The sequence below is a fragment of the Rhinolophus ferrumequinum genome, chromosome 2, assembly GCF_004115265.2.
Source record: "Rhinolophus ferrumequinum isolate MPI-CBG mRhiFer1 chromosome 2, mRhiFer1_v1.p, whole genome shotgun sequence".
In the NCBI taxonomy this organism is placed as follows: domain Eukaryota; kingdom Metazoa; phylum Chordata; class Mammalia; order Chiroptera; family Rhinolophidae; genus Rhinolophus; species Rhinolophus ferrumequinum.
The window spans coordinates 38,959,334-38,986,553 of record NC_046285.1 but is presented as its reverse complement, the minus strand read 5'-3'; the positions used below and the strand labels follow the sequence as shown (position 1 = coordinate 38,986,553).

General features: G+C 38.8%; 1 protein-coding gene across 1 annotated transcript in view; it reads right to left on the bottom strand.

Annotated features, from left to right (window-relative positions):
- TMPRSS7 (transmembrane serine protease 7) overlaps window positions 1-26,385 on the bottom strand; it is a 33,618-nt gene extending 7,233 nt beyond the window's left edge. The window contains exons 1-15 of the mRNA XM_033132178.1: window positions 26,247-26,385; window positions 24,268-24,538; window positions 20,916-21,046; window positions 19,855-19,922; window positions 18,545-18,738; window positions 17,498-17,536; window positions 16,315-16,543; window positions 14,875-15,005; window positions 12,930-13,042; window positions 9,708-9,814; window positions 6,291-6,427; window positions 4,299-4,406; window positions 2,139-2,249; window positions 1,307-1,423; window positions 227-398 (exon numbers count right to left, since the gene is read on the bottom strand). Of these exons, the coding sequence (XP_032988069.1) occupies window positions 227-398; window positions 1,307-1,423; window positions 2,139-2,249; window positions 4,299-4,406; window positions 6,291-6,427; window positions 9,708-9,814; window positions 12,930-13,042; window positions 14,875-15,005; window positions 16,315-16,543; window positions 17,498-17,536; window positions 18,545-18,738; window positions 19,855-19,922; window positions 20,916-21,046; window positions 24,268-24,538; window positions 26,247-26,294 (1,976 nt within the window). The 5' untranslated portion in view covers window positions 26,295-26,385. The remainder of the gene's footprint in view (window positions 1-226; window positions 399-1,306; window positions 1,424-2,138; window positions 2,250-4,298; window positions 4,407-6,290; window positions 6,428-9,707; window positions 9,815-12,929; window positions 13,043-14,874; window positions 15,006-16,314; window positions 16,544-17,497; window positions 17,537-18,544; window positions 18,739-19,854; window positions 19,923-20,915; window positions 21,047-24,267; window positions 24,539-26,246) is intronic.
- Between the last annotated feature and the right edge of the window lie 835 nt (window positions 26,386-27,220).

Here is a 27,220-nt window from a genome sequence, read left to right as displayed (position 1 = left end):
AGCCTATTCATTCTCAATGTTCCTTTGTGTTGTTTTTTTTCTTTATATCAATAATTCCTAGAAGGAATATTGGGCACACAACTAGTGTCAAAAAAAGAACAACCACCAAAAACCTACAATTGGATTGCTTGAATGTCGCCAACAGAAAGCTTCTTCCCCCACTTGAAGGCAGATGTATGGTCTGTGGTCAATGTGCAACTTTAGAATAAGGATTGAGATGCCCTACCTGTTTCCATGGAAACAGTGGGCTGCAGAGAGAAGCCACTCCCTGGAGATGACGGAGGCTCCACAGTAGGCAGAGCCAACGAAGTGGAGGCTGACTTGCCACGGCCAACCCCCTTCCAGTGTGTCAGTGCCCCCAATGATGCGGTGGAGGGTGGAGGAACTCCTTCTGCAGCCTTTAGGAGAGGAAGGGTCATGTGATTTAAGGGCAGACTTAGAAGAAAAGTCAAATTAAGTTGAGTTCAGTTCTGGGTCGGTAACTGATTAGCCAGGTAAGTGATTTGAAACCTGCTTTTCTAGAGAAGAGGCAATACCAGCAACAACAAACCACTCCCTCCTTCCTGAAAACAGGCTTTTACAGAGTCTCTTCTATACAATAACGTGAAGGGAAAACGGGGCCTGCTAATAACAGCTGCATTGATATGAACAGCAGCCGTGGGGTTGAGGTTGTTAGATAGAAAGGAAAAGATTAGTTCCAAATGCAACAGAATTGAGAGTGTCTTTGGAGTTGTACTGATTTGAGAAAAGCACTGGGAGAGAATTTGTAAGTCCAAGACAAATGAAAACCTAGTAAGAAAAACTAATTATCACAGCACTTCTTTTCAAGTGTAAATAGTACTGAGAAGGATGTAAAGTTAACCTGTTGCCTAGCAGCTGATTAGAGGTCACACAAGTAACAACATATGGCAGGTTACAGTTCTCAAATCATAGCTAAAGCAAGAACGAGCTGGCACTTGATATTGACCTAACGTAAGGCACAATTAACCTTCATTCACTGCATTCCAGTATTTCTTTTCTCATAGGTTTTTTTTTATTTGAGAACTTATTTTTTGATTAGTTACTAAAAAGTGAAGTATTCATTGCAAATATCTAGTATATTAATGTTTGTTAACAAGAAAGAAGGTGGAATGTACACTAGCATTTTTTATTCTGACAAACGATTTTAGATTCAGTTCACCAGTGTTTTTCCCTGGGCCTAAGGCAACCTCCGCCAGGAAGATTACACCAGGAAGAGAATGAAAATGAAAAACAGGCAGACTGAAGAGGGAATAGAAGGACTCAGAAGAAACCAATTGCTACTCACTGCAGCCTTCTTCATCGCTTCCGTCTGGACAGTCCACAGTCCCATCACATTTTGCATTTTGTTTCCTAAAGCAAATATCATTGCCACACTTAAAAGTTCTATTGTTGCATGGAATGCCTAAGAATAAACAAAAGAAGAAAAAGTTTTTCCTAGCCAAAAATAGACGACACTGAACTCCGCCAAGGATGGCTTAAGCACAGGATGGGTATTTGCCACTCTGGGAAACACGGCAGACCAAAGGGAAACAACGCTGTGGTGACCTGTCCCTTCACCTCAGCAGCCTCTGGGAGGCAGGCAGGCTGGCACACCTGCTGAGAATCAATCCAAGGGCCTCTCCTTTCTTCCACTGCAGATGAGATGGAAATCAGGTGGCCGTATCAGTGGCTTTAGGCCAGGGCCTCTCTGTTATTACCTTGACTTTGTTCTCCAAGAAAGTTTTTGAGCAAAAAGCATACCATACTCAGTCATTTCATAACATTGGGGGGAAAAAATGGACAGACTTTGTGAATTACAGCACATTTGTTTACAACACTGGCAGTGTGTGTTTCAGCAGGGGCTAGAAAAAAAATGCTGTGTCCCATCACAGTATCTAGCAAATATATAATGAAAATCTTCCAGTATTCACACACACACACACTCCACCTCAGAATGACCAACTGTCCCGTTTTGTCTAAGACTGAGAATTCCCAAGATGTGGGATTTTCAGTGCTAAAACTGGGAAAACCCTGGGGAAAATGAGACAAGTTGATTATCCAATCCAACAGAGGTATTTTGATTCTGATTTAAAAGCATTTTATAGGTAGCACAGCAGAGGCAGAGGACTCGCCCTCACTTTGAGTGCAGTTCTGCTCGTCCTGGCCGTCCTCACAGTCTCTGAAGCCATCACAGACCAGAGGGCCATGCTGCTTGAAGGAGCTGGCATTGCAGGCAGGTTTAAGAGTCACTAGAATGAGAACAGACAGAAAGCTCACGAGCCTGACACACCAGCTGGACTCTCTGACGACCAGTAGTGCCCCTCTAAAGGTGCAAAGGGTTAAGAAGACTAAAAGGAAATTTTTTAAAAAGTGTACACACATGGAGAAAAGCAAATGTTTAAACTTTGGTGTAATTCCTAGCACTTTGACTCAGTCAGATCCGACTTTTGCTTTTGCATACATGTGGTAAACTCTGGCAGCTTGTTTATTTAATTATAATTAAATGCATTGTAAGATTTTATTTTCAGGAAAATACAAATCATAAGCTGTTATGTAAATTGAACTCATCTACCTTCCTAAACAAAGTGGAAGTATCCTGAGATGGGAAATTTTGTCTTATTTTTCTCTGTACCTCAAGCCCCTAACCAAATAGTAGGCGGTCACTAAAGGTTTGTTGAATGACTTAATGAGTGTGAAATCTTAGAGGACAACAGACTGTAGTCTGTGTGTAAGGAAAACTCTCTTTAAAATTATTTTATCCCGAGACATGCATTTCCTGAATTGGAAGGTACCAGTGTAAACTTACCACAATTCAGAGTATTTTTGAAAATGGCCTTTATACCAGTGACAGATACAGTATATTAGCAAATACTCTTAGCAGGTCTGATTCCTTAGACATTTCTGGTTTTGTGAAAGTTATCATTTTTTGTTATCTGCTCCCTTTTTTTCAGAAATATCTTTTGTGAGGGGTAAGGAAAGGCCATTGCTGACCTAAAATAGTTCATTAAGTCTCTAAGAGTACCTAGTTGACTCCTAGAGAATAGCCCTCAAAATGGCATGATAAGAAATAATGATTGCCAAAAAATGGTGTTTATTATCAAGTAACAATAATCACTTTTGTTTGGAGCATCATAGCAGGTAATAATAAAAATGTGAAAAACAAAAGCAACCTTCATCACTGTATAATGGTCAGTGTTTATTTTCTTAATAAATAGAAGATCCTATAGATTTTTCTGAGGGTTTTATTTTGTCAATTAAAAAATAGAGAGTATAGAGCCAAAGGTTGTTTTTCATGAATATCATCTTTTCACATTTAGTTTTATTAACTGTAATATTTATATCGAAAAACATGAAAAAAATTAAATAGCTTCACCATCACAATCATTTGAACTAAACTCTGGATCTTTAGGAGAAAGTGTTACCAGTGGTCACATATGGTCCAATGAACTGGCCTCCCCCTATTGTTCCCTGAAACTGGAGATAAATTCAGGAATGATGTGCAAAGAGTAATGAAAAATCAACAGAAATTCTCTGTCCCAAATAGAAATATTCAATACCCTACCTTTTAGCCATCACCAATGTGATGTCAATGCAAACTGTCTAGGTAAAAAGTACTTTTATTCATAACACCTGCACTCCATAAATGAACATGCTGAAAGAATTTACCTCCCTGCTGATTCTGTGTTTCTCTCTAGATGAAAGATCTGTGCTCTAAAATAGGATTGTTATATTTAAGATTGTAGTTGATTAGATTATTAGCCACAGGCCCTCATCCCTGTGGTATACTATGCACTCCCACTCTTTCTATGACCCCAAACTGTTCAGAATAAACTGTCTTGTCCCTTGACTATGACCTCAGCTATATGATTTGATTTGGCTGGTGGAATATGACACAAGGGATGGTGTGCCAGTTCCAACCCACAACTTAAGAGGGATCTGGTGATTTTGCTCCCTCCTCCTTTGCTTCTGGCACTTCCCTGGCTAGCCCACTAGATCAATGGGGAAAAAAGCCACAAGGAGTAGACCTGACCCCAACCTGGGAATAACCAAACTCAGGGGAACCCACCAATTGAAGCAGAGCCACCCAGTGAGGCCAGCCTAGATCAGTCACATCCCAGACAACCCACAGATACATAATTCAGGATAAATGATTGTTGAAGCCACTGAGTGTGGGGTCTCGTTTGTTTTGCAGCAATAGATAATAGGTGCAAAGACCCATGATATGCACCAGCAGCAACAAGGGCTCTGACAAATTATTTATTCAATAAGAATGTCATAGCAAAACCTTGATTACCCACCACAGAAAAGTTCATCACTTTCATCAAAGCAGTCATTTACTCCATCACACCGCTGGGCCTGAGGAACACATAGACCGGAGGAGCATCTAAAAGATCCAACAGGACAGGCTACAGACAATAAAAAATTGGAAATCTTGTATGGGTCCCTAAAAGTCACCAGACCATATTAATAAAGACATATGAAGTATTAAGTGATTAAGGAGTTGACAGTGTAGCAATAGCAATTATATAATTTCTCCATCAAATCAAGGTTATAGGTAATAATTTAAAAAACAAAAAAGCAAAATTTAGGAGAGCAAAGAAAGCAAATGAATTCAGCAGAAACTCTGAGTCATCACTGCAACCAGGTCACATGTATAATCAAACTTCTACTACCTCCTTCCTTGACTCAGTTCCCTGGCTTTATCACAGACTCAATGAAAGCAAAAGCTGGCAGATACATTAGAGAGTCCAGCATGCTTAGTATGCAGTCTATACACCTCTCAGGAAATTATAAGTGGACTCTGATGTCTCTGAATTCTCTAATCAGATATATTAGTTTGAGGAGTCTGTACCTTTAATTACATTTTCAAGTAATCTCTGCCTCAAAATATATTAGTAACCATTGATCTTAGAAAGTTAGACCTAGAGAGATTAGCGATTGGCCTCAAAACTCAGGACTCTTCTCTCCTCCCTCCCAGTCCATCATTTTTTCCACTTTAACCAGACTACTAGACAAAGATTCCCACCCTCGTCTTGAATCATTATTGCTGAACTTATCACAAACATATAGAAATAATAAACCCTTCCTCCTTGCTATGGTCTGAATGCTTTGCGTCCCTCTAAATTCATATGTTGAAATCCTTCTGCCCAGTGGCAAAGCCTTCACGAATGGGATTAGTGCTATTATAAAAGAGGAACCACAGCTCTGGTTAGCCCCTTGCACCATGAGAAGATACAAGAAGTCTTCAGTGCCCAGGAGGGCCCTCACCTGACTATACTGGTGCCCTGATGTTGGACTTTCAGCCTCAAGAACTGTCAGAAATTACTTTCTGTTCTTTATAAGCTACTCCGTCTGTGGCATTTTGTTACAGCAGCCTGAATAGACGAAGACACTCCCCTTGTGCAAAGGAGTAGGTAAGAGTACATGGTCAGTTCACCACTATCTCAATGGCACACAGGGAGGGGGATGAGTTCCTGGAAAATATTCATGATTTGAAAAAAGCAATTGAACATAAAATGGCTTACTATGTACCTGTGTCCTTGACAGAAATTCTAATAGTCTCATATTCAGAAGTATAATATTCTAAATCCAGAAGCAGGTATATTGCGGATTAGCAAAGAAGGACATCATCTAATGGAGCTTTCTCTGAAGTCTTACTCTCGTGGAGTCCTAAGTAGTTAACCCTGACTTTTCCCCTTTTAAAACAGATCAAGAATTTCCTGTGCAAGTCAGTATCTACTCTCTCCAGCTCTAATGACTTCCCTCAAACATGGCTTTTCTACTAACCACTTCCTGGCCACTGTTCTAGCAGTTCTCAGTGTGAAGTTTGACATTCTGAGGGCTGATAGTTGAGTTCTCCCTAACCAACCAGCTCTCCCTATAGGGCACAGGCCAAAGTGAGTCACAACTGTTGGCCTCTGATCCACCAAATGTCGGTGTAAATATCACATTTACCAAGAATTATGGCCAGCAAGAACAACAAAGCAAGAAATGGGCTTTTCCTATATTTTTATGAATAATGTGAGATATTATTTTTCAATTATAAATTAATAATTACAACCATATTATTTTTTTCTATAATTTAATCTATAGCAGTAATAAGTATGTACTTTTATATATTATTATTTATCTTATATTTAGTTTACATTATATATACTTGCTATACAAATGAAAATATAACAGAAACCAGCAGCAATAAAGCAGTTTTCATTCCTTTAAATTCTCCAAGTTTAGAGTTGTAAAGTATTAGCCTCCCTTTACCAATTTATTAAAGCTAAGCCCAGGCTTACGTTGACTGATGTTGTAACTGCCATATTCCACCAAAAGTGGCTGGTCCGATAGCCTGGAACTGCACTGAAACTGAATGTGAACAAGGGCGCTGGGCACTCGAAATATCGTCTGGTGATCCATGTAGGAGCCACAGTACCTGAGGAGACAAGAGTTGGAGGATACATGGTCTAAGGGTCTGTCAACTGCATTCCTACTAACAATGAATTCACTGATGCTTGGTCATTTAGGCTTCACACATGAGAAGCTTCTGGTAGAGCTAACAGTAGTTGTCCATTCCGTGCTAAGTGTCTGTGATTGATTAAGTTCTGCGCCCTGGATTTTTCTCCTCTGCTAAGTAAAACCAGAGCAGTACTATCGACTACCTGCTACCCATTGCTTTCCTCACCAACACTTATAATACACAGATACTATACGAGTTTAATTCTCCCAATCAACCCTCTTTATTTGGCGTAAATAACTGCAATACAAGAATTGCCTGCTTTTGCCCACAAACCTGTCTATAGAGCAGAGTGGAATCCATGAGCTCAGGTTGAAAATAAACAAAGAATCTAAGCAACACTTAAAGCAGAAGACAACAATACTATTTCAAACTAAATTGACATCTGATACACACTTCAGGGCTTGTCCTTGGCAAAATTTCATAGCAATGTCCATCTACAATATTTCCCTCTCTCACTTTTTCTTACTCAGTTTTTCTCAAGCAAAAGAAACTGTCCCTCCTGTTAGTAATTCTCATTAGACGAGCGCTATGGGTAGTGGAACATGAAGTCTTATTACACAGGGGGCCCAGGGTAAGTTAGGCCTCTGCTCTTTGTAGGCAAAGCCCTTCCCAGGGTGAAAACTGCAAGGTCTCACAAGGAAACAGGAGACACAAGCCTTGAGGAGCGACACCCTCCATTGGAATCCATGAATGTCAATCGCTCCAGGTCCCAAAAGCACTTGGGAACAGTGTATGTTCCATGGATCAGACACCGTCATTCATTGGAAGGAGCACAGAGGTAACCTATGATTTCAAGGTTCAAAAGAGGAAAGCGTCTATGTATATTTTAGGAAGAATCTTTTGCAATTGGCTGAAGTTCAGGACCTGACAGGAAAATAGACCAGCTCCTGGGATATAAGGAAGAAAAAACAGCTGCAGGTAGCCACCTGGTCAAGTTGTCTGAGAGGCACCTGAAAACCAAGTCAAGCTTTTGCGGCCAGAACCGACTCTCACTGGTCATCTTGGGATCAAAATATAAAATGTGTTCTGAAAACATGATTGTTATCTGTATCTCAAAGTGATTTTCTTCATGGTATTCATTAACATTTTCTAGAGTTTTCTTGCAAAGATGAGCGTCACTCTAATGTTAAAAGAGGAGTCAGGAGGAAAGGGGTCTTTGGATCCGTGCTTGGGCTGGAATTTAGAGGGGAACTCTATGTAATGGGGCATGTCGGTGGCTAATGGAACAAAAGTTTTAAAAAAGTGAAAGGTTGGAGAAACCCAGTAAGATGTAGTTTACATGTACAGATATGTGACAGGTAAGAAAACCGAGATGTGAAAAGGTAAACTTGTTAAAGTTCAAACAGCAAGTAAGTTGAAGCCGGATTTGGACACAACTCTGCCTGATACTAAACCCTAGCACTTTTTAGCATACCAGCAGTCTTCCCCTCAGGAACTTTGTTCTGCTACAGCTTTGTAGGAAGGCCTTCCATTTTATCAGGGTTCATATACTACCTTCAAGCTGCCCCGAACCTACATACCCCATCCCCATGTTCTTTCATCTCAACATCACTGGGCTTTCTGGTGTCAGAATTGCTTTTTCTTCCTTCCCCATCACAAACCCAACACCCTTACGCTAACTTCTCAGCAAAGTGTCAGAAATTAGTTCTATTTATTAAAGCCTTTCCTCTAATTGAGACTCATAATGACAAGGGCTGGCATTTTAAATCCCAAGAGTACTGCTGGCTTCAAAGGAATCTGATAGGATTTCAGCCAGCCCGAAAGACAAAATGAAGAGCTGGCCCTTCAGAGCAAGTATTTAGGGCAGAAAGCTTTCCTGGTATTGTTTGGAACGAGTCCCTGCTCATACCTTGCAGCACCATGTCTGGGTTAGGCCAACCTTACCTCTGGATAAGGCCTTTTATCAGATTTCACACATACGGAAATCGTGGGTGGTAGGTATTGTATTGGGTGGGAGGGTAGGGAGTATCTCATTTCCAAAGCACAGCTCTATTTTAGGCATACAACTTTACAAAAAGTTTGTTTTACAGATCTCTAATTAGAATACTAAAATGCTCTATCCTTAAAGCTTTGGGGCACATTCTGTAATATTTTTCTACCCAATTTCATTTCTAAAGCAATCTTACTAATCATAAGAAAGCCAATCTTTCTTCATGTGTAATATGCATTATTCCATTGAGTGTTTAAAAAAAAAACCACCCACCTTATTAACTAGGAATGATTACCTCATTTTACAGACTGAAGATCAAAGAGGTTAAATAATGTGTCCTAGTTAATGTAGCTACTAAATTGCAGGGCTGGAATTTGAACCCACATCTTCTGCTTCTGACACAATAGATCCTTGATTCTGTAATACTCCCCAAAGGAATACAAGCCACATCTTAATAATGGATCCAAGAATGCCTTTAAATCAGATAGACTCTACCCAGTGAAGACAGGACCAATGACTGTTTAGCAAGTAATCTGAGTCTAAACTAAATGAAAGGCGGTTTTTCAGGAAAATCCTATAGAAAGGAAAGGTTTTCATTCATGGAATAATAATAAACAAAGAATTAGCAGGCAAATGCCTTGGGCTAACTTCACAAGGATTCTTATCTCAAAGTAAACTGAGAAGCTCTTCTGCTGCCAAGACAGGGCATCTTATATTTTTAAATACAAGACCTATTATAACTTCAGAAGCAAACAAAAAATAATGACAACTAAAGGACAAGTTACAGGTGAAAGTGAGGACCTACTAGGTGGGCTCAGGAAACCCAGGCATCTAGATTTGTCTCAGCCTCTACCTGGTCAGTCAGCCTCAACCCAGGTCCCAGCCTCAGGATAAAACCAGCGATTGGGGCCTTCCTACTGCACAGAAGTAGCTAATGGTTTCTAACTTTTCTACCACCAGGATTCCTATTCACTATTTTGCTCCATGGCTCCATGGTTTGAAAGACTTTGTGTGTCAAACTATTTTAGTAAAGTATAGTGTGCACAGCCACAGCAGCATAGAGCAAGGACTTGGGGACCATAGACCCAGGCTTGTACCCTAGCTTACTCACTTACGAGCTGAGTGGCATTGAGCAAGTTATTTAACTCCTGTATTCCTCCATTTCCCTATCTGTAAATAGGAAACTCTTTGGGGACCAGAAATCCAAGGCTTTGAACCTCTGAGCGAGGCCTTTCACCAGATTCCTTACATATGGAAAGCACTTACATGTGCTCATTAATTTCCCACCATCCGTGGTCACAGCCTTTCATACTCTTCTTGGTTATTGAATAGTTATGGAATTTCAGTGCGATGCCAAGAGTTGATAGGGGAGTCTGTGAAAAACAAACAAGTCAGAAAACACACACAAAAACCAAAAATGACCCAACTGAACGACATGTGTCAAGCTAAGATTCCCTTACTCAGAAGTCATTCCCTTGGTTTCTGTTGTAAGGGCATTTCATTCTTTGTGCCCTGTGGCCTTTGGTGGGGTAGACCACATCCCCTGAGCGAACTGGGATGACGAGGAGAGCATGATGGAGAGGAAAGCGGCAACGCAGTGCTCAGGGAAGAGCTATGAGGCTGCACTTTGAGTGAGCAAGGTGACAAGGGACACATGAGGTCATTCATCTCTAGGTTTCAGTTTCCTCCTATTCAATGAACTTAACTTTGATATCACCCACCTGCCAATGAGCGTACACATTTTTCTCCTTAAATGACAATCATGACATTGTTTATTTAAAGTACTATTCAGATTTTTAGAAACAGGAGAAATGAATCAACATCCTTTTCACATGAAACCTGGTTACTCCTGAAGACAGTTACTGAGTGACCCCTAGGTCTTCTCAGAAGAGATAAAGCGAGAGAAGGAACTGCCTGTATAGAACCTGTACAATGAGTGCATATGCACACACACACATACACACACACACACTATACAACTAACCTTTTTATGGCATTGTATGACATGCATATACATTGTGTCTGATGTGCCACAATTTTTATTTTAATTTTCATTTTGACCCAGAAATTATTTGAGAGTTTTTACATTCACAGGGAGTAGAATTTTGGTTTACACATTTTCAAGTTTTCTAATTCTACTTTAATTAGATACAAGATCATTTATTGCTTATACTGTTTTTAATTTTTTAATTTATTAAGGATTTTGTTTTGATCAAACGTATGAATTCTCCACAGTCATTTTAAAAAAGAGTAATTTCTGTGTGTGTGTGTGTGTGTGTGCGCGTGTGTAATCCTCATTATTTGTATGGTTTAATACCTTTCCTAACCTTATTTATTGTCCCCCACTACCTCTGTCATGAACCAAGAGAAAAAAATTAAAATATCTCTTTTAAGCATTGTCCATTTATTTTTTATTGTTCCATAGGATTTGATTTATAAGTACTAATGCTATATCCTTTGGTGCATAAATAATTGTCATAATTACATCTTCTTTTTTTCACTGAAGTTGTTGCCCTGATTTCAACATTGCCTGGCACTAAGTTTGTGATCCCTGCTTTTTTTTGTTTACGTTTGCCTAGAATGATATTGCCCATCCACTTCTCTTCAGCTTTATTAAATCACTTTTTTATTCATTTTGTCTTTTAAAAGCAACATACTGTACAGTTAAGTTTGCAGCAACATTTTGTGATTCAATCCTACTCTCTTTCTTTTTTGTTGTTATTGAGATTTTATTGCCTAAACATGAGTTAGAACATAATGATTTGATATTTATGTATATTGCAAAATGCTGACTACAATAAGTTTAGTTAACATCTATTACTGTGCAGTAAAAATAGTTTTATTGTGATAAGAATTTTTAAGATCTACTCTTAGCAATTTGTCAATACAATACGATATTATTAAATATAGTTAATAAAATTATGTTAATATTAACTATAGTCACCATGCTATACATTATATCCTCATGATTTATTTGTTTTATAACTGGAAGTATGTACATTTTGATCACCTTCATCCATTTTGCCCAACCCCTGTCTCTAGCAACCACCAATCTCTTCTCTGTATCTATGAGTTCAGTTATTTATTTATTTATTTATTTATTTTAGATTCCAACATATAAGTAAGACCATAAAGTGTTTGTCTTTCTCTGTATTTGTCTTTCTCTTCCTTTCTAACTCCTCCTTTCATCTTCTCTTCCCCTTACCCTCTCCCCAAACTTCAGACTTGATAGTCAACTGAAGCTTTGAGATTTTGCTACCCTGAGGCTTAAGAACCTGGCCGTGAGTAAGAGTGCAGTACCTTTATGTTTTAATTACTTTGTAAATGTTTGTGATGATGATAAAAAATAAATTAAGGATGCATGCCATCAAGACATTGACATCAAGTACAGATTTGGGTATAATAAAATCATTAAAAATATTTAACTTACTTGCACAAATCATACGTGTAGCAAGCGTACACCTGCCTCAGGGCCTTTGCTTTAGCTGTTCCATTTGCCTGCCACACTCTTTCATAGGTATGCACAAGGTTAGTTCCCTCATATCTTTCCGGTTTCTGTGCAAATGTCCCCTTGTCAGTGAGGCTTTCCCTGACCATCCTATTTAAGATAATAAATGTACCCTTTGTACACCCCACCAGTCACTCAGCTACACCCTCCTCCTTGCGTTAGTGTTCTCCGTAGCACTGGGCCACCATGTAACATACTATATATTTGTCACTTGTTTGTTTGTTGCCTATCTCCTGCTGCTCTCTGTGAGAGCAGAGCTCTTGTGTGGATGTGTCTGATCTTAGGGATCGCAGTGTTTAGAATACTCCCTGATATGTGTAGGCATTCAATAATAAAATGCTGAATGAATACAAACTATATACTGCTGGCTGTTTGCATCTAATTGTTATGCCACACAATAATATATGTACTGAAAGAGCAAAGGTGATATCTTACTCTATCTCCCGCCACATGATAGTACCGTTGGAGAAAGAAAACTAGTTTGCAGACTAAGATTTAAAAAAAAAGAAAAAAAGCAGGAACACCCTATCTAGCCCCAGAGGGAAATGTATATACTTCACATAAATTTGCACTCTGTGTTGCTTATTCAACTGAAATATATATTGCCTAATCCAATTCATTATTCCTTTATTATTCCTATTATAATACTGATGATGAAGTAATTAAAATTTAATAAATGAGCTCTGTAATAATAAATTAATAATTTGTTTGATCCTGTAACAATGTCTTTGCATTTTTTAATACAAACAAGCAAAAATAATAAATTGGAAAAATAAGCCCAGTCCGCAAAGGGCAGTTAATTTGTGGGCAGAGGACTGAAATTATGAGAAACTTTAATGTTTTGATAATACGTTTCAATAAAGTTTAAATATTATAAAATTAACTAATGTATTTGTAATTAAATTTAAATATAAAGGTAATTTAATTCAAAAATAAATTGCTACTGAAAACAGGATAAGATAGTGGTAAAACTTGGCTACCTGAAATTTCCAGGTACACTTGCATTTTGGAGGATAGTAGCTTGGGTAATACGGACTTGAAATTTTCCCTTCAAAGCCAGTGATTTCTTTGACCAACACTGCATTTTCACAGTCTGGAAAAAAAAATATCCAGTAACACAATGATTTGTAGTTGTGAGATTCTAGGAAACACATTGCATATATTTCTTTAAAAATGTACACTTTCTTGATCAACAAGCGTATATATTTTTTGAAATGTAAACTAAAATTTAAAAAAAGAAATAGTATCCTTCAGATGTAGAGCTAAACTACTTGTTCAAATTCTATATTTGTTTTCAAATTATATATTTTGGCTACAGATCGATAGGATGCTTTCTTTCCTTTAAAAACATAGTTTAAATATATTTTTAAAGCTTCTGGGCTTATTTTGCTCAAATGAGTGTATATTTGTTGTTGAAGAACTATACCCAGTTTACATAACATGTTGTTCTGTTTAAATAAGACAATCTAAATGTCTTTTCTTACTGATATGGTCATCCTTCTGCTAGAATGTGAGTTCCCTGAAAGTATTGATTTATGTCTGTTTTGTTTAATGCTATTTCTCTAACACCTAGAATAATTCTTGGCATATAATAGACACTCACCTGAATAGATGAAGTCCACTACAATCTTTCTGAGATAATCACATTTTTAACCTTTGGAGTTAGAGATAATTTTCAACCCAACAATATCTTAAATATCTAGTTCAATTTTGTTTAATAAGTCCATTTTACATTTGGTTCTGTAATAATTTGAAGTGGAAAACCATCAAAATAAGCCACTGCCCTAAAATATAGATGAAACTATAGCTCCCATCATCTACTTAAGCCAAAACCTCAGCCCTCCTCATCTGCATCTCCCATTCAGATCCCCTTGGCTTTACTAATGCTTATAAAGAAGTTACCAAGACATGACTTACAAGATCTGAGCAGTTGCAACACATACTACAAAGCGACTAGAGTTTCAGTGAAGGCTGTTTTTGTTTTGTTTTACTTCATCAACCCAGGTCAAAAAGAGAAGAATGAGTGGGAGAATGACATTTTGCTCATGATTACCTAGAAAACCCCATTAAATCCTCGACATTTTGCTTCACAGGCACTTTCTAGGCTGGCATTCACATGCATTACTATAGATGAGAAGTCATGAAAGACAGTTTAGTATGCTGTTATTGACCTATAGTCTCACAGCTCCAAACCAAGCCTGCTTTGTCCTGCAGTGTTGGGGTTGGGACTCTGCAAACCACTTCTTTCCTTTACCGCCTGGCTTCCTGATAGGCTCTGCCAACAGGGGGTGCTAAAGGTAAACTAGAAAGCTGGAGGAGGAAGAATTCCTGGGAGTGTCACCCAGCAACCCTTCTTCACCCTGCAGATACATTTCCTTCCTGTAACAGAGTTGAATCCTGTTAGCAGTTTTTCCAGCTTCCATTTTATTGCATCTCCTTTAAAAATACCAACTGTCTGGCACCCACTCCTCAAAGGTCTGGGTCCCAGGTTCGTGAACACCTGCCTTTCAACTCAGAGACACCAGCCCCAGCTGAGCAATAAACCCTCCTCAGAGGTCTCAGTTTCTTTCTGCAGACACTTCTCCAAGCTCAAAACTCTAATCATTCTGACTGCTTTCCTTCCCCTGCCCGCCCCCCCACCTATAGGTGGAACTTACTTCCTACATGTGTTAGACCTATTGTACCTTACAGTTTTCTTTTTGCCTTTTCAGTTACCTAGTTAACACCTTATACTGAGTTAATAGCTCTTTACATTAAATTCGTTCTGTTAGAATAACTAATATGATCTCTCTCTTCTGACTGGACCCTGAGTCAGAGTCCCTGACTTACACAACTAGTGTGATAGCACAGCTTCAGGACAGATCACACAGGAGTGTCATCACAAATATTTCTAAGGGGGACTTTTTTCAGTTGGAAAAGACTTACTTTGTTCTGGAATGACCTCAAAATATGCCCGGATTCCTGATAGCCTCTGTATCTGAGGAGACTTAAATATCACCAACATGAGATTATTTGTAGAAACAAATGACATTAATGTTCTTGTGGGTTCACAAATTCTGAAACCAGATAACAAGAGTACATGAATAATATGTTACTGAGGAGTGGGCCTCTATCCATCACTGATGCACACATTTCCTGGGGCCATCCACACAGTTCTTGTGAATCAGGCTCTGCCAGCCAGATTTTCATCAACTAGTGGCCACAGGGCATGACAGAGGGAGGGGAGTTGATAAAGATACACAAGTATTTGTTCAGTAACTACCAAAGAATTCTCTTGAATAGCCATCACTGGATCCTCCTTGAGACCAAACAAGGTAGAAAGGAAGGGTATTTAATAGCTAAGACCATGGGCTCTGCACTAAGACAAAGTGGGTTCAAAGCTCAGTTCCATCATTTAACTGGCTGAAAAACTCTGGGCAATGAAGTAATAAAATCTTCACAACTGCCAGTTTCCTTACTATGAAATGGTAGTAATAATAATAGTATACGCCTCCTAGTACTGTGGTGAGGATTAAATGAGATAATAACTAATATGTCTGGCAGGATAAAAATAAACAAATAGTAAGGACTGAGAAACGGGAGCCAGCGATAATCTTACTTTTCACTACATATTTTTATATATTGTATGGATTTTTAACAAGCACATTCATCCTCAAAATATACATAGATACATACAAACAGAAAACACTGTTACATACATACATAAATACTATTAAAATAATGAGATAATTCATGTACCTTTTTAGTACAGTGAATAACAAATAATAAATTTTTAATAAAGCCCAACCATCATGATTAGGCTAAAAGATATTGAGCATTCATGAAGTAAAAAAATATTAGGGTATATATAAGTATATGTGTGTGTAATAACATATATGTATGAAATAATTTATGCAAAAATATAAGACATTTGTTCTGGGTAATGGGATTGTGAAATAATTGATTTTTTTTTTTGGATTGACCTCATTTTCACAATGAATATGGTGTTATCTTTACAATAAGGAAAAAAAATCATTTTAATAATTTTATGCAATCATCATAGACTATTCTCATATTTTACTGAAACAGTATACTTCATTGTGACTGCAATATAAAATTAAAGAAAACATGTTATGTTTCAGAACTATTGGCTAAAGTTCCTGCTGTATTGATTTTTGACTCTCATATGCTACCAGAGCAAAGCAAACATTGTTTGTTGTCTGATAGGCTTATACAGAGGGTCCTACGTAAGTCGGGAATGGGTCATTGACTTCATGAGTATACACAAAAATGGTTTTTAAAAAATCCAAGGGGAACTCAGACCTACAAAACAGGAGATGTTGTAAAAAAAATTTTCACTCGCCAACCAGAGTGCTTGCATGATACCTATACAAGATGGTGCTCCGGATTGGCAAGAGGGAGTCGTAAATTGTCAGGGAGTCGGTGACACAGTTGTCGGCTTCAATCTGGACGGACTCTATTGACAGACGAATCACATAGCCCACTATGGCCACCAGCTTGAAGTGGCACACCAGCCTCCCTGAGGTTGCAGAAATCTCCAGAGGGTAGCGGAGAGACAGATGATCTGCATACAAGTACTGAGAGCAGCCTTTCTCTGTGGAGACAGCACTTTTATTTTGTTTTAGGAACTACTTTTCTAGTCATCTTTCTAGAAGAGTAAAGAGCAAAAGAGGTCACGTGGAAAACATCTGCTGTCTTTGCCAGCCGAGAGCCCATTCCCTTCTCTCCTGATAACAGCACTAGATTTTACTTTGAGAAATTATTCCTACCCTGCCTATATGGTTGGATTAGGGTTAAACTCACCCTTAGGTATGGGGTAGGCACATGACTCAGATTGGCCAGAGTCAAAGAAACTAGTTCAGGAGTCAGCACGTCAGCTAATCCAAGAATATGAGACTCAGCCCCAGAATTTCTGCAGGAACTATTAGGAAATATGTCAGGATTTTTCCACCATACCGTGTTTCCCTGAAAATAAGACCTAGTCGGACCATCAGCTCTAATGGAGCAAAAATTAATATAAGACATGCTAATTTTTGCTCCAAAATAAGAGCAGCTCTTATTTTAATATAAGAGCGGGTAGAATATAATATAAAATAAAATAAAATAAAATACCGAGCCTTATATAAATTTTTGCTCCAAAAAACTTACTAGACCTGATGGTCCGGCTAGGTCTTATTTTCAGGGAAACACGGTAGTTGCTAAACTGATAAATTATAAGCTTGGATCTGCTAGTGGCCATTTATGCTACCACATTGGAAGAAAACACTTGAAGTCTCAAAAGAGGAAAACAGAGACGCAGTCCTAATGATAGTTTATCTTAGGACCTGGACCCAACAAAGCCTGAAGCCAGATCACCCCAAATATGTTCCAGTTATATGAGTCAATCAAGTTTCTTTTGTGCTTGAGCCAGTTTGAGTATATTTCTGTCACTTGCAACCGAGAGAGCACTAACAAATACCATCATTTGAAACGGAAAACTATAGCCAAAAAGGATACTGATTTGGAGGAACTGGGGGAAGGAGGGAGGAAACCACACGGCATAATTTACCGGATCCTATGGTTGAAGAGTAATCTGACCGAAGCCCAGCTGCATTAAAAAAACACACAGAAAAGAGATTGTCAGTCCCAGTATTTCATTTTCATTTTGTTAGAATTTTGTCTAGTAAAAATATTTTCAGTCCTTTAAGAGCAATCGGACATATCTGAGATTTGTTTTAAAATAATACAGTGAGAGTAAGGGAGGTTGTTTAGGTATTTAGACATCAAAAGGGACAGACATGAATTGATAGTTGTTGAAGCTGAGTAAAGGGTATGTGGGAATTCATTATACTATTCTCTTTCCTTTTGTATGCTTGAAATTACCCACAATAACAAGTTGTAAATATTTTTAAAAGGAAAAAGAAACCAAGCAAATATGATAATAATTAGTCATATTAATTAGTCTTATATCTGAAATAGTGTATGTGGTACAGCATTTTCATTCATTTGACGAATACTTATCAGCCACCTAATAACATATGCCTAGCATACACATACATATATATACTATGTATATATATCATTTATATCATATATACATATAATTTAAATCATAAATATAATTTAAATTAAAAGAGACAGCTGCATAAATTTTGGGTTACACAATAATTAAACCATTTTACTGTTGAGACAAATTGATGGAATTTGCACTTTGACGGGGCTATCGGGCAGGTTGTTTTGGAGCACTGGGCAACACTACATCACATAGGTTCAGTTCTGTCTGGATAAGAGAAGAGACAAGATAAACCTCAGCAAAATTTTCCTTCTTCAGGACTATGTTCCTTGGTGCTTTAGTTTGAATAAGCCAAATTAAATATAGGGGGGCTACTCTTTAATAATTTCAATGTTATATATATTGTGGCTCCAATTCTATTGTGCAGTCACTGTGTGTAACATTTAACAACTTCCTTTATCAACATAGCTCCAATGTCTTCAACTAATCCTGTTCCACTGAGATTGTGAAAGAGAATACTCCCTTACAAGAGTGACTATGAGAATGACAGTGTCAGGAGGGCTGTAGGAAGGAATGCTTAAAGGGGAATTACCCAACAATCACCGTTTAGTACCACAGAGTCCATGTCCACAGCCAGACCCTGCAAGCTTCCCACAGAGGTCCGGTTTATGATGCTCGTCTGGATGGAGTCCTTCAAGATGGCAGCCACACAATCCTCACAGAAGATATGGGTCTTAGCATGTGGCATGACAAACACAATCCAAAAGTGAACAAGGAGGCCACCTTTGTTGTTACTGCTATAGTGAAAAGAGAAAGATATTCAAGGACATCTCGTAAGAAGTAGACTTTTATAGGAAACCAGTGACCTAACTGATAAATTCAAGGTAAGGCCAGTGAGCACATCCTTCAATGAAACATAACTTCCTTTTTTAGGAAGTCATTGACTCCTGGATTGGGAAGGGAGAGTGTCACGGTATATGTATTCTTGTGTTGAGTTCAAATGTATAACTGTTAGTGTATAGTTGCATCTCCACAGAGAATATAGTATTTCTATGGGTAGCAATCAATATTCACTGCTATTATAATAACAAGTTATAATTTTTGATACTTCACTGTTTAGCGCTTCACAGTGCTAAATCTGCTTTATCCCATTTAATCTTATGAGGAAGTTCCTACTATTACTCTAGATTTACAGATGAGGAAATTAAGGCAAACAACAACTCAGAATCACACAGCTAGTAAGTAGGAAATCCAGGAATCGCCCTTGGTTTGGTTTCCAGTGACCGGAAACTCCTGGAGCAGAAGCTCCTAACTGCATAAATATTGTCACGTTTTATGAAAAAAAAATATACAAGAATGCTCTACAGTGAATGACTTAGAAAATAAAAGATGAATGAAGGTAAACAAATTATTTTATTTCAAGACTTCTCAGTGATTTTAATATGCCAAAGTGGATTGTGAATCTCTGCATATATATTGCGGGTGAAGGATGGTGGTTTCCAGTACCCAGCACACAATTTTTCCTAAAAGTTATTTAACCATGGGATCCTTTTTGTCTCAGAAGGTCTCTAGTGACCAGTTTTTTACTGAGCATAGTCTGAGAAATGCTGACCTATGTTTTATTTTTGCCTCCATCCAATATAGTCACCATATTTACGGCTATTTTGTCCAGTGACTTTCATACAGGGTCCAGGATCCCAGCTATGGGGAAAGAGAGGGCTTTCATAGATGAAGAGAAAAATTCAGCATGACAGCATAGCAAAGAATTGCGTCACTATTGCACTAAAAGGGCATTAACTCTCAACCACTCCCAATAAGTTACTTGAGAATGGTGGTATCTCAGCCCTTCTGTGGCTCTGAGAGGAATTTATAACAGTGAATGTAGAAACCCCAAAACAAGGAACACAGATTACCTGACATCTGCAATGACCGACTGCTTGTAAAATTTGGAGAAGGCAGATGTTGTGTAAACCAAGTTTACCTGAAAAAGAAGAACTGAAAGGTTTCTGAAATCTTTCAAAATTGGCTTCCTCTCATAGTACCTAGCATGCCTTAGGTGCAAGCTCTGATTAGCTAGCAAGGAGAAAAACAAAGCTCAAACTAAAGGCCTCTATCTCCAAACTCAGACATTATTCCTTGAATTCAAATACATTTTTACTTCCTCTAGTAGTCTTGGGTTGCTTTATTTTCATTCTGCTTTCTGTGAAGAATAGTTTACCTTCATTCAGTTACTCCTGTGTTTATACACCCTAAACAAGCTTAACTTCTGTATTCTGCCTATTCCAAAGTTAATTTTCTCCACAATTAATAAATCAAAATCCTTTAAGCATACTTTCAAAGTATTTGACCCAAGCTCTTTTCTATCAATAAATAGCATTGAAAATTTAGACTCTTAAGGATACATTCCTGTATGAGCCACTAGGGGGCGGGTGGTGCCCACCGCCAGGTCTACTATTCCTTTTCTGAACTCCAGTCTCCAGGGAAACAAGCAGCCCTTTTAAAACTCCGTAATTAGCTCTCAAAAGAGAGAGATTTCCATCAATTTACTTTCTTTACTCTTACTTAGCATTTCTGAACCAAACTGACTCATCTGTCAAATCTTTTCCTGTATTTCCCTCACTACACAATAGCAAAATCACCTACCTAATTGCCCAAGAGTAAAACAAACAAACTTAGAAATAATATTGCATATATAGCATAGTAGAAAACATTAGGAGCTGTGGAGTTTAAATTCACTATGTAATACGGAACATTTTACCTACACCTGCTGGCCCCATTGTGGTTTTTTCCTCCTCTTTTTCTTTCTTTCTTTAAATAAATCTGTAAAGTGGTGATCAAAATGCCTATCCCTGGGATAATGTGACAAATAACTGATATATATTGCACAGTAAGATACTTGTGACTGTTCGACACCGTCCCCTCACCCTCTGAGCCCACGCTGCCCAGACTCTCACCCTCTCCCCCATCACCTCACCACTTGCTGCACAGTCTGTGCCACTGACAGAAATTCCCTGGAATCCTTCTGTTGGTATTCAGGAAGAAATTCAATGTTGGTGATGCGAAACATCCCAACAAAGTAAAAAGCATCTCTGCTTTCTGTCTTACCTGTAAGACAGAGAAAAGGCAGGTAGGGGGTTTTCCCACATGAGTAATAATGAGGTATTGTCTGATCTATGTCAGTATCAGGCTCCCCAAAATGATTTTATTTTACGCAACTATGTATTTTACTGGTTCACAGCTTGTGAAGCTCTAAATGTAGTTAACATCTCTTCTATCAGTAGTAAACACCATATCCCTTAAAATATTCTATCAGATTCTGACAAGTAGTTAAGAACAAGATTAAAAGATAAAAGACAGAAGATATCTCTTTGACTTTATACGTGTTCTAACATTAAGGGGCCAAAAAAAGCATATACAGTTTTTATGGATCTTGAGTCTATGGAAGGTAGGGAGGTAAAAAATGTATCTCCTCAAGCTCTGAGGTGAAGTGAGCTTCCTGGGAGAAGAGGAAAGCTTCCCTCAGCGGACCTTCACTGAGCTCATCCTCTCTCTGACTTGTATGGCTGATGCCCAGGGTGCTGGGCCAGTCCTGAGCTCTGTGCAGTGCAGGGAGAATGTATCCTGATGATCCACAAAGCGTGGTTCTCAGACTGGTGTCAGGTCACTCCTGCTCAAATACTCTGCCCAGTGAGGACCATAGGATGGGGTGTCAGGCCCGCACAGAAACTTCTGACAAGACAAGCAAAGACAGTGCTGTGTCTGAATTGCCTTCGGGCACCTGAGAATAGCTTGAGGAGATGGGGCTCTCCTTTCTGCCTTTTCTTTTGGTTACCAACGTCTTGCTGCTTTGCGGCACCATCCCCCAGACTCCCATGGCTGTGGTATATTTCTTTCCTGTGGCACCTGCCCCGCTGACTCATAAGTTCTGTCTGCATGTCTGTCCTTCTAGAGGAACAGTAACTTCTCAGCCCCTAACGTAGTGCACCGAGTGCCTGAGTTCATTTTGAAGTTCAATAAATGTTTTTGGGAAGGAAGGGAGAGAAGAAGGGGGGATAGAAGAAGAAAGGGAGATAATAGTTCTAGTCTCTCTTAGCACAATGCCCAGCACACGGAAATGCTAAATAAGTGATGACTGAATTAAAAAGTCAGTGCATGAGTATCATGCTAAGTGAAATAAGTCAAATGGCAAGGGACAAAAATCAAACGATTTTACTCATTTATGGTATACAAAACAAAAAGCAACAAACAAAAAAACAAGTGAACTCATCGACACGGATAACAGTAATGTGGTTACCAGAGGAGAAGGAGGACGGGGGCAGGATGAAGAAGATAAACGCGGTCAAATATGTGGTGACAGAAGGAGACTAGACTTTGGGTGGTGAGCATACAATGCAATGTACAGGTGATGTATTTTAAAATTGTACACCTGACACTTATATAATGTTATTAACCAATATTACCCCAATAAATTTAATTTAAAAAAAAAAAGGTGCAACCTGTTTGAGTGATAAGAAGCCGCCTCCTTTATATGACTCAGCCAGGGTCACATCAGCTTCAAGCAGTGCAGGGAGGTGGGAGTGGGGGAGGGGCAACAAGGAAGGGGCAGGAGGCCTGAGCTTCTGTCCTAGATTTATCCTTTCAAGTTATGTGACTTTGGATGGATCACCCTGCCTCACTAGGCCTCTCATTTGGAACAAACGTTGTTTTTATTTCTGATTTTACCAAGGAAGTGCTTCTTGGACTTTTTTCTTTTTATCCCCTTTTAGACTCTTTAAAATTTGAATGAGAGCTATGACTTCTATCTAGAAGGTCATACCTCCTTCGGGTATCAGTAAATGCGTATGAGTCAAGATAACAACAATGCAAGGGAGATCATTTGGCCTTGACCCAGATTACATTTACCTAACTCTCTAGCTCATCCCAACGTACAAGACCCTGCATCATCTCCCAGATGATCTGTCACCTCATGTCTCAGGGTCACCCTCCACGCCCAAATTTCACGCATCCAAACTAACCTGGGTTGTTTGTTGAACAATTCTTGCTTGTTCATACCAGTTTCCATTATAGTGATCTGTCTTTATGAAAGGCCCTTCTCTGATTTTCACACAGCCAAAAAACTACTTCTACACAATTTTCCAAAACTTGATACAAAAATGCTACGGCGATGCAAAGGTACCAGGTAAGGGCTGGCAGAGACCTGATGGGAATTTAATCGGTTTGCTCTGAGTTGTAGTCGCGTGTCTTTTGTGTTGTCTTAATTGCCCATTGACTTGACTTCCCTCATTAGTCTATAAGGACAAAGATGCTTTCTTGTCTACCACTCGGTCCCTAGGGCTCTCAAAGGCCCAGCTGGCATTCCAAGTGTCAAATGAATTTTCAGGAACCAGTTGATGAAGCCTTACTCAGGACTCCATATCTGGGCAGGTTGGGTGCCTCCTTTTTGTGATTGCCAAGTAATTACTTAAACAAACAAACAAACAAACAAACAAAAATCACCTTATTCTCTCTCTCCAGCACTGAACTGTGAGATTTTTGAAATTAAAAAATGTGTCTGTGAGCTTTTTGAAGATGAGAGGCATTTTGGTATGCCTGATGTCTTACATTGTGCCACACAAATTATACGTGATGGACTTGTCTATGACCTGAACTGTTCAAGACAATATGTATTAATTCTTTGCCTATAAATCTTGCTTTCCTACCAGATTTTAATATCTTGGAGAGAACACATATCTTGTATCAAATATATTAAGGTGTATACAGTGGGAAGTCTAGCATAAGTTAGCAAATGCTATAGTTGCTGAGCTGCATGGGTTCGTACTCTCTAAGGAAGAATTTCGTTATGACTCCTGTTTCAAAAGGATCAATTAGATCGACAAAAACATAAAAACAGAGGAGAAAAAGGTACATGAATAAAATGAAGCCCAGGGAGCTGGAATACAAGGTTGCCTAGAAACAAGCAGTGGGTGGAATGAGGAAATGAAATAGCTTAGCATTCTATTCTTTTTTTTTTTTAAGCTAAAAATGGATTACATTTCTGAACTAGTCAAAATTTGCTCCTGAGCGTTCTCCTCAGTTTTTCTCATCCTAGTCCCCATCTTTGCTCCTCTTGCTTTCCTATGGAAAGAAAGCGGTGGTCGGAAAAGAATAAATGGGAAAGACAGTTCTGGTTTCTTTCTCCTTAAAACCTCAACAGTTTTAGAAATGACTATTAGTCTGAGAAACAGGAAAATTCTTTCAGAAACCCCAGGGGCAGATTGGGCCTGCATTTCTCCTGCGGAACTCACAGGATAAGCTCTAACCCCAAAGGAACACAGATTTTAACTCACTGATGTAGAGCCACAGAAGTGTCCAGGCTATGACTGCTAGGATGAATAAAAATACTGTGAAGAGAATGATTTTATTTTGGACATTCCAAAAGGGAGCTTTCTTCTTGAGTTCCTTCTTGGGTTTGGCTTTGTTGATGGGCTTTTGAGGTGGTCGTCTCCCTGGTCTCACTGGTCTCATTGGTCTCATTGGTCTCATTGGTCTCACTGGTCTCACTGGTCTCCCTGGCAACTTCCCCGGGGTACTGACCACCTGAACTGAGATATTGGATATCTTTAAAAAAAAAAAAAAAAAAAAAAGCAAAAAACAGAAAGATGTATTACCGATCAGAAGTAGTCTAAAGTTTACCTGGAACCACTCAGTAAAGAGAATCTTGGTGGTAAGAATCCTACATATGTGGGACAAACGATTTATATAAGCGTACCAAATTGACTTGCATTGAATTACACAATTGAGATCAGAAAAAACAGACATTATAAGAACTCTAGTGAAAGGGTTCCCAGGTCCTGTCCTCAACTCCCTACTTCTGCTGAACAGATGCTGTAGAAGATAAGCCTGAATTTCATAGAGTGTAGACTAGCAGACCTGGAGATCAGGAGGTAAGGATTCTCTGTGGGTCAATTCATGTGTACACAGCTGTGCAGATGAATGTGTTTTTAAAATGTTTGTATTATATATTATATATATATATTTTCTCCCACAATCAATTTCTTCTGGGCTGAGACAGGATTGAAAATAATACCATATGTTAGTTCCTCAGAGAAATGAGTTGGTTTCCCAATTATGGCTTCATGACAAAGTGGTGGGGAAAAAGAGTGAAGGATGATTTTGTGGTTTGGGTAGGGCTGTAGGATAGGGATCGAAGTGCTTGTTTCACCATTGCCTCGTGTGTGTGAGTGCTGGTAAGCCAGCCACTGAAGTGATCAGTGACTCAGTTTCTCAATCACAAATGAAAGAATGATTTAAAAAGAAAGACGGAAACAGAGGGCTTACATTAGAAAATTATTGGTTTTAGCATATTGATGTGCAAAGTGTTATATGCAAGAGGAAAAAAATACATTATTTAACTGTTTCCCCTTCTCTGTTTTTTCCTACTCTACCCTGTGCCATTTGATCCTGTGAATTCTTGAATAATGTATTCGAGAGTTTAGCTTCTTTGAAGGAGAGATTTATACATGTAACTAAACTCCAGTGATGAAATGACTTTTAACCACACATTCTTTTAAAGGCAGCAATCTAGAACACCAATTCCAAAGAAATAATCTCTCTTTTGAGCTCTACTAAGAGTTCTGTCATTCTCTCTTACTCTCTCTCACTCTTCCCTTCAAAGTACATGCCTTTCTGTCTTTAATCCTACCAATTAATGGGATAATACGTGGCCAAGTACATTCTGAATTATTCATGGCTCCCTCATTCTTTTTTGCCAAACACCCTTGTCAACCCCTTGAGTGAAATGTAGCTTATATCCCACCAGGTGAAATTGAACTAGACCAGACCTCATTTAATGTGATGTCCTGCAGGAGTGAGGATGATGTTTCTAAAGAGAAAAACATTCCATTGTAGGATGAGTCGACTATGGTGTCAAGCTACTTTCAAATATTCCGCCAAATAAATAAAACGGGAAAAACACACAGGAATACTAGCACATGTATAACTGACAAGGCCAAAGTTGGGTCTTTAAGTGCAGGAACACATTAGAGGCAGTCTCAGTTAGCACTGATTAAATTTTAAAATGGAATTTCTGTAGAGATCAGTACAATTTCCCTGGAGTTTTAGAAAAACAGCTGCAAATCAATTGCCAAGTACAGCACTTCAAAACAAGCCCACATTTGTAAAATCCATTAAGTGAGTACCATAGGAAGATAAAATATTCTATTATTGTTGCTCTTATTTTTATAAAGTAACACAGTCTCATTTTACTAACAGGGTCAACAACAAGTAGCATTCAAGTAACAGAAACAGCTTCCCACACTGTACTCACCTTCACATCAGCAGGTTTGGATGAAACGTCACTGTTTTCTTTGTCCATTTTTAGGTGTTCTGCCTGTGAACATCCAGAGGTGTCTCAAAGCTAGTTTTCACCCCCTTACATTCTCGCTTGAGAAGAATTGGTTGCCGCATTCAAGCTAGCTTTCAGAGGAAAGGAATCAATTTACCTCCACTGGGTCCAGTTCAGAAACTGAAGCTGCCTCATTGCTATATAGTGAATGTTAAAGGGACCTAGCAGTTAACTTTGCACCCAAACTAATGGTTTCTTAATGTAACTCTAATATCAGTCAGACCCCTCGGAGCTGAGTCTCCAGACAAGGTTGCCTCACATGAACACAGTCCAACCACCCAAAAATATTAACAAGTCTTTAAATGTTTACCAGTCTTTACTGAAGAATATTAAGAGCTCTAACTTATAACCCTCAGCTCTGTTTGCTAGAAATCCCCATACCCTCATTTCTCTTGCTCCAGAAACTTCACTCTCCAATTTAGCTACCCATTTTCCAGCTACCCTCTCTGAAAATCCCTATCTGATTTTCTCTGAAAAACCAGTAAGAGCGTTATTTTTTTTTCTTTTTCCTCCCCCTCCTCTTGAAATCCTCAGTAAATCCAGGCCCTTTCTCATAAAAATCCCCTGTTCCCATCTCTCCCATTCTTCCCCATGCCAACCTGACTTAGGTTCAGGGTGGGAAGAGGAAGGTAATCATTAGGGGGAGTGTCAGAATTTTTCTTAGCAGACATGGGAAGGAAAAAGGCTAGGATTGGTCCTACACATCTCATCCTTGTGACGTGGACTTTCTCCCTTGTGGACACTTGGTGTCAATGGAAAGCTGATCAATCATCTTTGAAAGGGGGAAATACTGCTGTGCTGATGTGGACACAAACTTTGTTGTCATTCAAAGCCAGGTCATACAAAAGAAAGTGAGAAACTGCCTGTTGAAAGTGGTGAAAGATTAGGGAGTATAG